Here is a 12,039-nt window from a genome sequence, read left to right as displayed (position 1 = left end):
TCAAGAATTATTCTACTGTGCAAGCCATTATTACCGAATGCCGGCGGTTTGAAGAAGCCAAGAGTCGCCGCATTGCCCAGCCATTTCCCCGCCTTCCCAACACGGCTGCTACGTCCACCTGCGAAGACCTCCGCAGTCCGCCCACGCCCGATCGCTCTGATGACGTCCTACTTGTCATCCGACGTGAAATAGAAGCCGCATCTCCTGTCACAACCCCAACGCATGGCCCCCACAATTGCCCGGCGACCGTCTCACTGATACAGTCCGTCGTGTGCCAGGAATTGGCCAACATTGCCTTCACCAACGTCTGCTCAGTTAATCGACCTTTCTACACTCCGTCCAGCACTGTCATACGCACCCGCAGCCTGAATGCCCCAACGCGGTATCGCAATCCGGCCGAATAGCGCACTCCAGATGACAAGCCTATAAGCTTCACTTGTGGCCGTATCGGCCATATTTCACGTCACTGCCGGTCTTCGTGGATTTCGACCCCCTCGCCCTACCTCCCATCCCACGGCCCTCACGCTGCTCCTCGGTTCCCCCCGCAAACTCAGCCAGTACATTCTGGCGGCACTTCTCTGCCTACCCGCTCTAGCCGCTCTCCTTCGCCAAGTCGCCGCTTCTCCCGATCGCCCCCATCTCGCCGATCACCGTCCCCTAGCTCCTTCCGGCGCACCCTTCCGGAAAACTAACGGGTGCAGCACCTGGAGGTGATGCTGCCAAACCGACCCGACGCAAAAATCCTCTTCTGACCTTGCCCACACATCGGAACCTCATCAAAGTGAACGTGGATGGTGTACCTGTTACGGCTCTGATTGACACTGGCGCGCACATATCTGTGATGAATGCTCAGCTTCGGAATCATCTCAAGAAAGTCCTTACTCCTGCCCCGTCACCTGTGGTCCAAGTCGCCGACGGTGGAACACCAGCCGTTATTGGCACGTGTCCAGCTCGCGCAAGTGTCGCTGGACATCATACTTCTGTTTTATTTTATGTTCTAGAGCACTGCCCTCACGACCTCATTCTGGGCCTTGACTTTCTGTCTACACATTCCGCTTTGATAGGCTGTTGTGCTGGTGTTGTGCAACTCGCTCTACCTGCTGCTATTGACCCTCCCGATAGTGCTCCGATACGGCTATGTTCCACAGAGCATGTTCGCCTCCCGCACCGTGCCGTTACCTACATAGGTGTCTCCCCCGTTCCACCTATACCAGACGGTGACTACATCGTATCCCCTAATCCGGATGTCCTGCTCTCGCATAACGTCACTTTTCCTCACACCGTCATTACCATTTCGGACAACGCGTCCTGCCTTCCACTTGTGAACTTTGGACTTTGTACACAACTACTCCCGCGCGGAATATCCCTGGCGAAAATAACGCCGGCCAGAGACTACAACATTTCGGCTTTAACTTGCAACAGCTCCTCGTGTTCAACTCTTGCTTCGCCCCTTTCCCTTCAGACTTGAATGTCCTAACAAAAACGATTGCTCCCGACCTTCCGCCCCAGCGTGCTAATGAACTATGTTGCCTCCTTGCCTCATACTGGGACATATTCGACCTTGGAGAGCACCCTCTAGGAGAAACATCTGTCGTAAAACATCGAATAAACACCGGTGATGCGAGCCCGATCCATCGGCGACCCTACCGCGTCTCACCTACTGAGCGACAAATCATCGAACATGAAGTTGACAAGATGCTTTCTCGAGACATCATCGAACCTTCTTGCAGCCCATGGGCATCCCCTGTTGTACTAGTTAAAAATAAGGACAACAGTTCGCGATTTTGCGTGGCTTATCGACACCTCAACAAGGTCACCAAGAGGGACGTCTATCCGCTACCACGCATTGACGATGCCCTGGATTGCCTGCATGGAGTACAATTGCCGAACTGCATGGAGCACAACTGGCAAATTGCCGTCGACGACATGGACCGCGAGAAGACAGCATTTATTACTCCCGATGGTCTGTATCAGTTCAAAGTGATGCCTTTCGGTTTATGTAATGCCCCGGCCACATTTGAACGAATGATGGTCGCCCTCCTACATGGTTTCAAGTGGTCCATCTGCATCTGTTACCTGGACGACGTGATCGTTTTTTCTCCGACTTTTGCGACACACCTCGAACGCCTATCGACGATCCTATCTGTTTTCCGTCAGGCGGGGCTACAATTAAATTCGTCCAAGTGCCACTTCGGTCGTCGGGAAATCTCTGTGCTCGGGCATCTCGTCGATTCTTCTGGTGTACGCCCTGATCCCGATAAAATACGGGCAGTGAAAGACTTCCCCGTGCCAACATGTGCCAAGGATGTTCGCAGCTTCTTGGGCCTTTGCTCTACTTCCGTCGGTTTGTCCGAAATTTTGCGAACGTTGCGCGCCCTCTCACTGCGCTTCTCAAGAAAGACGCCGCATTCATTTGGGGCCCTGAGCAAGCTGGTGCTTTCACCGAGCTGATTGGGCTGCTTACGTCCCCGCCCATTCTCGCTCATTTTGATGCGTCAGCTCCAACAGAAGTCCATACCGATGCCAGTGGCCACGGTATTGGCGCTATCTTGGCACAGAAACAACAAGGGCGAGAACGTGTTATTGCCTACGCCAGTCGCCTTCTTTCCTCTGCTTAGCGCAATTATTCCATCACCGAACGCGAGTGTCTGGCTCTCGTTTGGGCAGTGGGTAAATTCCGCCCCTATTTGTACGGCCGCCAATTCACAGTCATCACTGGTCACCACGCTCTGTGTTGGCCTTCGTCCCTCAAAGATCCTTCAGGGCGCCTTGGCCGCATGGCTCTGCGCCTTCAAGAATACAACTATTCAGTTGTATACAAGACCGGCCGGTTACATCAAGATGCGGACTGCTTGTCGCGCCATCCTGTCGACCCTCCTGACGTTTCTGCGGCCGGCATACCTGTCACCGTTCTCTCTCTGGCGGCTTTTCGCGATATTGGAGCCGAACAACGTCGGGACGCCGCCTTACAAGACCTTATTCAACGGCTCACTTAAACGACGCCCGATCCTTCCCTTCGCATCTTTGAACTCCAAGATGGTATATTGTACCGCTCTAACATGCGCCCGGACGGCCCTGCCCGACTCTTTGTTGTGCCTGAGCATCTGCGTCATACTGTTCTCGCCCAGCTTCATGATGCCCGATTGCCGGTCACCTTGGCGTGTCACGGACCTATGACCGCGTTCGTAGGCGCTTCTATTGGCCTGGTCTATACTGTGACATCTGCCGTTACGTCGCTGCGTGTGACCTTTGTCAACGACGCAAAAAGCCGACCACACTCTCTGCTGGTCACCTTTAACCACTTGACGTACCATCAGAACCGTTCTTCCGTGTAGGTGTTGATCTTGTAGGCCCTTTTCCTACGTCTGATTCGGGAAACAAGTGGATTGCTGTAGCAACAGACTGCGCCACCCGATATGCAATCTTCCGACAAGCTGTGCAACCGATGTCGCCGACTTCCTCCTAGAGAACGTCATCCTTCACCACGGCGCCCCTCGACAGCTCTTCACCCACCGCGGCCGCTACTTTCTTTCTAAAGTTGTCAACGACATTCTGCACTCGTGCGCGACTAAACACAAACTTGCTACTGCTTACCATCTACAAACGAACGGTCTAACCGAGCGCCTTAACTGCACCCTTACTGACATGCTGTCCATGTATGTCTCCGCTGACCATCGCGACTGGGACGTCGCGCTGCCGTTCGTTACTTTCGCCTATACTTCGTCTCGCAATGATACCGCCGGCTTCTCTCCATTCTTCCTCTTGTTTGGCCACGACCCTACGCTACCTTTCGACAATATTCTACCTGCTAGCCTGAATTCCACGTCCGAGTACGCCCGTGAAGCCATACTCGAAGCTCAAGAAGCACGCCATATTGCCCGACGTCGACTTGTGGAGTCGCAGGACATTCAGCGGCGCTTATATGACGCCCGCCATCGTGATGTCCATTACACACCGGGCACCCTGGTTCTCCTTTGGTCGCCGTCGCGACGCGTTGGCCTCTCGGAGAAGTTACTTTCACGCTACTCTGGCCCTTACCGTGTCTTGCGAAAAGTAACTGACGTCACGTGCGAAATCGCCCCTCTTGGGCCAACCGTGGCTCAGCATCGCTCCGACGTGGTCCATGTCGCGCGTCTTAAGTTGTATCACTCGCCCGCCTCTTAACCAGCACCGAGCCGGTGTTTCCGCCGCCGGGGGTCATGTGACACGCTGACGAAGCAGATGTTGTCAGCTTAGTCGGAAGAAGACGACGCTCTGTACTTCGCGCGCTGTCTACCGTCTTTTATAGGGGTCAGCCACAGGGACGTATTTGATGCCGTTTGCAGTTACATTCAGTCAACAAAACGAATATCTTTTTAACTTTTGTCTTGTATTTTGTTTGTTTTTGTATGTTTTTTTATCTCTCTTTCGTTATATTTTTTCTCATCGAATAAGTAGCACTTCAAAAGATTAGGTGAACGTTTCAGCACGCAATTCTTGGCCAATCCCCCAGTGTGGGTATGAGCCATAACATGAGGCCATCATCATCATCATCATCGTCAGCTGCTACGATTATTGTAAATATCCTGTAAATATACGTCTGACTGTTTTTAACCCCTTAACAATATATATATATTGGGGAGACCGGGTTGGCTTTGGGGGAGCTTGACTGAAATCTGGCCGAGGCCTCCGCGCTTTAACATATTGCACTTAAACATATGGGTGTTACTTGCTGTGCTCACGAGTGCGGTTCTTTAATATACGGTTAAAATACCATTCGGTGAAACAGTTTTACACTGTACAATTTTCTCATTCGTCGCTATTGTTTTGAGTACGGTATCGAGAGATGCACATCTGATTGCGAAGTGCACGTCCCCGTCTCAGTGTACTTGAAGCTGCTTCTGCAGGCGTGCTCTTCTCTTTTCAGGCTGAGCGCAAATGATGGAATGCATCCCAGTTCAATGCCTTACAGCACTACACCTGCGACGCGACTCATGCTTGGAACTGCGGCATATTCTCGGCCCGTGGCAAAGCACCACCTGCGCGTTACGTGCCAGGAAAGCGCTGCTGACGTTCTTGCGAGCCACAAGCATTAAAGAAACTTTGCAGATATCTCTGTAGTACATATGTGTGTGTGTGACTCTACGTGCTGTTAAGTTCTTATCATTGTACATATCATTAAAACTTCTCTCTCTCTCTCTCTCTCTCTCTCTCTCTCTCTCATTTTCTCAGCAGTCGGATTTCAGCTGCTGCTGATGCGTTATCTAATAATAGCCGTTGCACTTCACTGAGCATATAGCATAAAACTCCGGCAACGTGAGCTTCAGCAGGCAGACCATGCTATTGTGCGCTTACAGCACTTTTGCAACTAACCACTAAAGAAAATTTTTTAAATTATATTATGGGGCCTTTACGTTCCAAAACCACTTTCTGATTATGAGGCATGTCGTAGTGGGGGACTCCGGAAATTTGGACTAACTGGTGTTCCTTAACGTGCACCTAAATCTAAGTACAGGGGTGTTTTCGCATATCGCCCCATCGAAATACGGCCGCCGTGGAAGACGGAAGAGGCAAATTATCCACGACTGCTCTTTATTCCTGAGCACACTGTTGCGCTCAAGCAGTCTGCGTTTGCTTTGCAGCACGACAAATAAGCATCGAATTAACATCGATAGTGGAAAAAGAAAGTTATGCAGATTCAACACGGCATTTTGCATTGCAATGCAACATGTCATGTCATGCAATGCAAGGTCCACAACTATAATGCCATGCTATATTTATCCAGTACACCCTCCATAAGCTGTGCCCAAATGCAAACAATGGATCAAGTGGATGTACAGTGTGACGCGTCGACGCAGCGATGCCATGAGGGCGATGTTTGACGCTGGTCGATAGGAGAATGGTGAGGAGAGGCGTATGCAGAGAGACAGAAAGTAAGAAAGACAAAATTAATGAAAGGCGGGTAGGTTGACGAGGGGGACTGAACTTGCTTGGCTACCCTGCAGAGATAAGTCACCTTATGTAAAACCCCCTTACCGGGACTTGAAAAAAAAAAGTGAATGTGGAAATACATTTGAGGCTTCTACCAATGAGTCACAGGGTACATTCTAATTTTGCGGTATGGACCAAGGTTGGCAAGATACTCTGTGGTATATAATATACCCAAGAATTGGGTAGGCCAAATATAATAAATTCAAGAGAAGCCGCTGCCTATCATACGCCATTCTATTAAGACGTATGTGTGCTATTGAGATACCTATGAGGCCCCATTGTATATACATCTTTTATTATTAGATTTATTCTTTGATTGTGCGGGATAGAGGTGCGCTCCCTGGCACTACTTTGCCGGACAACATTTCGGGCTATATAAGCCGCAGCATTCGGTCGCACATTACCCAGTTATCCCCGAATGGGGTAAGAATAAGTAAGAAAATCAAGAAAACCGCTGAATATGAAGCGCTATTTTATTAAGAGGCCTTTGTGCTTTAGAAACACTTTTGAGCTGACGTTGTATGTCATATTTTACGTTGTGATTTATTGTTTGAGAGAGAGAGAGAGAGAAAGACAAAGGAAAGACAGGGAGGTGAACCAGAGATTATCTCCGGTTGGCTACCCTGTACTGGGGGAGGGGCAAGGGGATGCGATAGGTGAGAGAGAGAAGGATAAAAAAATAAAAGAATTAAAGAAAAATCAAACTACACACACATGTACGTACACACAAACTGTTTCTGTGGGTACTGTCACGCAGCCCGCAAAGGCGTTCCTAGTGTTATGCAGTGTCATCGTACAATACTGCGTCACACAGTGAAGTCACAATCTGTCAGAAAGTCCAGTGTATTTTAAATACCGCAGCAGCGCCTTCATAGCCGATCACGCTGACGTTCGCGTAGGCCAGCTTCCAAGGATCTTGTTTTCTGTCATTGGGTGCTTGTCCAGTTTGTCAAGGGTGGCTGAGAGGACTGCTCTTTGCGGGTTGAAACGAGAGCACTGACAAAGAAGGTGCGCGATTGTTTCATTGCACCCGCAGAAGTCACAAAGTGGGCTGTTGGACATTCCGATAAGAAAGGAGTACGCATTTGCTAATGCTACTCCAAGCCATAGACGAACTAGAAGGGTGCAGTCGCGTCGTGGAAGCTCGGGCGGAATACGGAGTTGTAAATCAGGGTCCAGGGTATGAAGGCCTGCACTTGTGAAATCGGATGAATTCCACAGAGCTAACGTCAGGTCATGTGCAAGTACGGCAAGTTTTTTCGCTGCGTCGGCTCTCGAAAGAGGAATGGCAACGTAGTTGACGCCGTCATGGGCAGATCAGGCAGCTGCGTCTGCTCGATCATTGCCATGTATGCCACAGTGACTAGGTAACCACTGATACAGGATATCGTGTCCTTCGTCAACTATGCGATGGTGTACTTCTCTGATCTCTGCGACGAGCTGTTCATGTGATCCATGGCGCAGTGCTGAGAGTACACTCTGTAGGGCTGCCTTGGAATCACAGAAGACTGACCATGCATGGGGCGGTTCCTCCTGAATGAAATGAAGAGCCGCACGCAAGGCTATCAGTTCAGCAGCTGTCATTGATGATACATGTGACGTTTTTACCTGCATTTTGACGGATCTTGTTGGTATCATCACAGCAGCAGCTGAACTTGCCGATGTGACTGAGCCGTCGATGTAAACGTGTACGCGGCCACTGTGCACCTCATGTAAAAGCTTTAATGTGGCCTGCTTCAGGGCAAACGACGGCATGTTAGCCTTCTTCGTGATTCCTGAGATGGTGAGGCATATTTCAGGTCTGTGCAGACACCATAAAGGTGAGGATGGTCTTGCTGCGGGCATGTAGTTCGATGGCAATGAGGTACGATTGGCAACAATTATACGACTGATAGTTGCGTGTGGCCTTTCTGCGGGTAGAGCTGCAAGATGGTGAGAAGGTAGTCGGGCAACGTGTCGAATATGCGCCCTGAGAGCGTCGGTTACCAAGTACGTTGATATTGGGTGATCTCTAGCTATGACAATCGTTGCCGCTGTAGACGCACACCTCGGAAGACCAAAACACGTCCTTAGCGCTTGAGCTTGTAGTCCCTGGAGTACACGCAGGTTTGTTTTGCAGGTGTTACCAAGCACAGGAAGGCTGTATCTTGCGAAACCGAGGAACAAGGCGTTATAAAGCTGCAGCATTGACCGCACCGATGTGCCCCATGACTTTCCGCCGAGAAATTTGAGTAGATGTATTATTGTCATCAACCTCCTCTTTAGGTGTGAAACGTGCGGGCTCCATGATAGGTCGCGGTCGATAATTACACCTAAAAAGCGGTGTTTCCGTGCATTTGCAACTGCTTGTCCGTTGACACTTGCAAAGTAACGCTTCATTGCCTTCCGAGTGAAAGTAACAAGGCAGCATTTCTCTGAAGACAGCTCTAAGTTCTGTTTTCGCAAGTACAGTGATGTTATGGTAGCTGCCTTTTGTAGCCGTGCTCGTAGCTGCAGTCGTGTTACAGCAGACGCCCAAATGCAGATGTCGTCGGCATAGATTGAAACTTGAACTGTGTTGGGCAAGCATCTGACATTTATTGGTTGACTTTGCAAAAGAGACGGACGCTCAATGCCCTATTTTGTTGGTCAGCATTCCCTGGAGGTCTGTTCACTGGAGGTGGTATTCGCTGTATATGAGGTTATAAGAGTATGTAAATATGTGTGTATGTGTGTGCTAACTATCTTGCCTCACGTAGAAGTGCAACATATGGCCCTTCAAGAACAAACACGTGCTTTTTTCTTTAAGGACTGACAGATTGTACAGCAATAGATGCCTAAGAAAAAGAAATAGTGTTTAGTCTTCTATACAATGTAGTTTAAAGATCATGTTTATTCCAATGAAATACCACCCCTACACCCCCACTAAATACCCAACAAAAAAGATGAGAAGAAAAACAAGTGAGTGGTGCACGAGAATATAAGTAGCAAAAGAGGTTTATATATGCGCATCGGCATACTGGCGCGCTCTAAGTAATGCGCGCACGAAACATTTTTAGCATATATAAAAGTCAAGCGCTGTGAGGGAAAGTTAACCTAATCTATCATCTGCAACAAAATCACGTTGGATTCGCTATCGTTCTGCGCAGGAATCGCATCGACTTCGGTGAGACGCTTGCGAAGGAGCAGGATTTTTCCTGGCCAAAGGGCGGCCGAAGGTGACGCTTAAGTGGGTGCCAGCGAACAAACAGCGCCCACCTCATGAAACCCAGACCGGCGACGCCGTCGAACGCCATCGCTCAGCTGAAAATAAATAGCGACGCACAAAGATCCGTCCCCCGCCAAACAACGCCACCGACAAAGCCACGTCGCAGAAGAAGCAAGCTCCCTTCTTCTTCGCACAGCGGTACGACTTCCAATCAGTTCTGCGCAATAAGACGCACCGGCGGTTCAGTTTTGCTTCTCCTCGCCGCTTTCTTTACTCCCCTGCGCTGTCATTTGGATACATGTGTGTGTACTTGTGCGGATATTGTTTCCATGCGTCCTCGCACGGCCAGACACGGAACACACGCACACACGGCCTGCAGCGCGAGGCTGTAAAATAAGAAGCACGGGCACCGAGCGCGGGACCCTTATCACTCGGACGCGTGCGCTCAGAGCAGGGCGGCAATGTCGTCTCCTGCTATCACAAGAACTAAGAACTGCACTGGTGAGGCTTTACGGCCTCTTCCCTTTTGTTTCCCCGGGTCTCCCGGTCTTGAGTGGGACATCAAACTTCCTTTCGCTCATATATATATATATATATATATATATATATATATTGTCCTCCCTGCCACCTCTGCGTTGGCGCGTTTGTGCAGGGGGAAGGCGTGCTTATAGGCTGAGGAACACAGGCCACAGGAATGACGCGCTCACGCAAAAGAGAAGGGTCGTTCTCCTCCGTACTCACACGCACACGCCGGACCTACGCGAGAAGGAGCATGGACAGGTAAACAGGGGAACACCACCACCCGCCGGCCAACGCAGGCCACGACGGGTATACGGCGGCGGCGGCGACTCTCGTCTACTCATTTCCACTCCCTTCTCCGAAGGAGGACACGAGCCGCAATCGTAAGGAGACCGGCCGCCGTCTACTCTGTTTCGCTACTCCCTCTTCTTCTTGCTGCCGCGCTGCCCGGCAGCGTGCCGCGTCCGATGGTGGCGCTGCGCACTTTGATTGCCCGGAAATTCAAATTTATTCCGAGGCCGTGCCGGCCGAGATTGCGTTAATCTCCCGCAGTGCTCTAGCTTCGCCCATCAACTCGGGGATATGTCTCGGAAAGAAACAAGGTGCATGTAGAGCACCTACTCACGCAGATAGCAGGCAATCCGGTGCACGTACCCTAAGCTAATCTACGGACGCGTAGCCTTTAAGCTCGCCCCGCCAGCAACACGCAAACGAAGGCGTGTGGCCGCTCGAAGCGGGCTCAGCAAACTACGCGGGCCGCGTGAGAGATATAAGACGCGGCGGCTGTTGACCAGTCGCAACTGTGCAACGGCGGGCTCATCGGTGACCCAAGATACAGTAGACACTATGCGTGCGCTATGCGACGTTGGGCCTATGCTGCGGAGAGCACCACTTTCTATCTCAACTTACTGCCACGTGCGCTGACTTGATGAAAACGAGTAAAAAAAAAGATAAGTGCCGAGAACGCAGCAGCAGGTTAAGCATTTGAAAGTAGAAAGCGCTTCCGTGATTCTACGATTCCCCTTATCGGTTTTTATGGTATTGCAACTATTCGTTAGCCGATCCCGTCTTGCCAAGAGCTAATCAGATAAGAGGGTGTGCAATCTGTTTCAGGTTTGAAAATCCCACGACAGCTATTAGGCGAGTTTCGATAACTAATATCTGGTTTTGAGCTCGTATTCACAAACTTCTCTTATACTTAAGTGTCGTCCAGAGGTGGCCATTGTCACGCCAATCCCCTCGTTATCGTGCCGATCGCGTTCGTGACTCGCAAGTGCCCGAACGCCTACCAATGAGGCGATGCTGCTACTTGCGAGAAGCTTTCTGGTTACACGCCCTCGTTTGGTAACCCTACCTGTAGTCGATTTTACCCCTTCTGCTCAAATATGTGTGCCTGAAACGACATCGCCAAAACCGTTATTTTGTCTTAAGTACTTCAGCTTTTAGACGTTTTTTTTTTTCCACTTTCTCGCACCTGTACCTGCGTCAGAAAAGGTTTTCTTGATGGTGAGAGGGTGTTCGAGCTTCTCAGGTATATATATATATATATATATATATATATATATATACACCTCTTAGCCAACAAACAGACACCAAGGAGAACATAGGGGAAATTACTTGTACTTACTAATTGAATTAAGGAAATGGTAAATCAATGGAAATTAAAGTAGATGAAAATACAACTGGCCCCAGGTGGGATACGAGCGCCCGGCGACTCATTACGCTTGCGATATTCTTACCAACTGAGCTACCGGGGCGCCGTTTTCCCATCCACTTTCTGGGGTATTCATATTTTACTATACGAGAACTAACCCTGGGAGCATTAGCCAGCGCCACCACTCTCGTATATATACATATATATATATATATATATATATATATATATATATATATATATATATATATATATATAGTCATATCATGAGAAGCCAACAAACACTGACACCAAGGACAACATAGGGGAAATTACTTGTGTTTAATAAATGAAATAAGGAAACGATAAATTAATGGGAATTAAAGTGGATGAAAAAACAGCTTGCCGCAGGTGGGAACCGAACCCACAAGAGACAGAGAAGACAAGAGAAGACAAGAGAAGGGACCCTCGGTTAACCCCCTCTCTTCTCGTTTATTACATAACGAGGGTGTCGAATCCGGCAACATTGATGCCTTCAGGTAGCATGTGTGGGTTTATTGACCAGTTGTTGCCTTCACCCAAAAAGATCACGTTCTCGTGACGCCTGCGGCAAGAAGGACGTTCCACGTCCGCCGCCAAGGTATGCGAGTGATGGCGCTGGCTAACACTCCCAGGGTTCTACTAGGACACATAAATACCCAAGAAAGTGGATGGGGAAACAGCGCCGCGG

At 49.7% G+C, this 12,039-nt stretch overlaps 1 protein-coding gene across 2 annotated transcripts in view; it reads left to right on the top strand.

Annotated features, from left to right (window-relative positions):
• LOC129380552 (uncharacterized) overlaps positions 1-12,039 on the top strand; it is a 105,119-nt gene that overhangs the window by 86,806 nt on the left and 6,274 nt on the right. Inside the window, exon 3 of one of the 2 annotated variants that reach the window (XM_055061871.2) lies at positions 9,099-9,355. The exons of the other annotated variant lie outside the window; for it this stretch is intronic. Within the exon in view, the coding sequence (XP_054917846.1) occupies positions 9,099-9,171 (73 nt within the window). The 3' untranslated portion in view covers positions 9,172-9,355. The remainder of the gene's footprint in view (positions 1-9,098; positions 9,356-12,039) is intronic. 2 annotated transcript variants of the gene reach the window in all.

Source organism: Dermacentor andersoni, chromosome 1, assembly GCF_023375885.2.
Source record: "Dermacentor andersoni chromosome 1, qqDerAnde1_hic_scaffold, whole genome shotgun sequence".
NCBI lineage: Eukaryota > Metazoa > Arthropoda > Arachnida > Ixodida > Ixodidae > Dermacentor > Dermacentor andersoni.
Note: the sequence above shows the minus strand (reverse complement) of the source record. Positions and strands in the feature narration are given on the sequence as shown.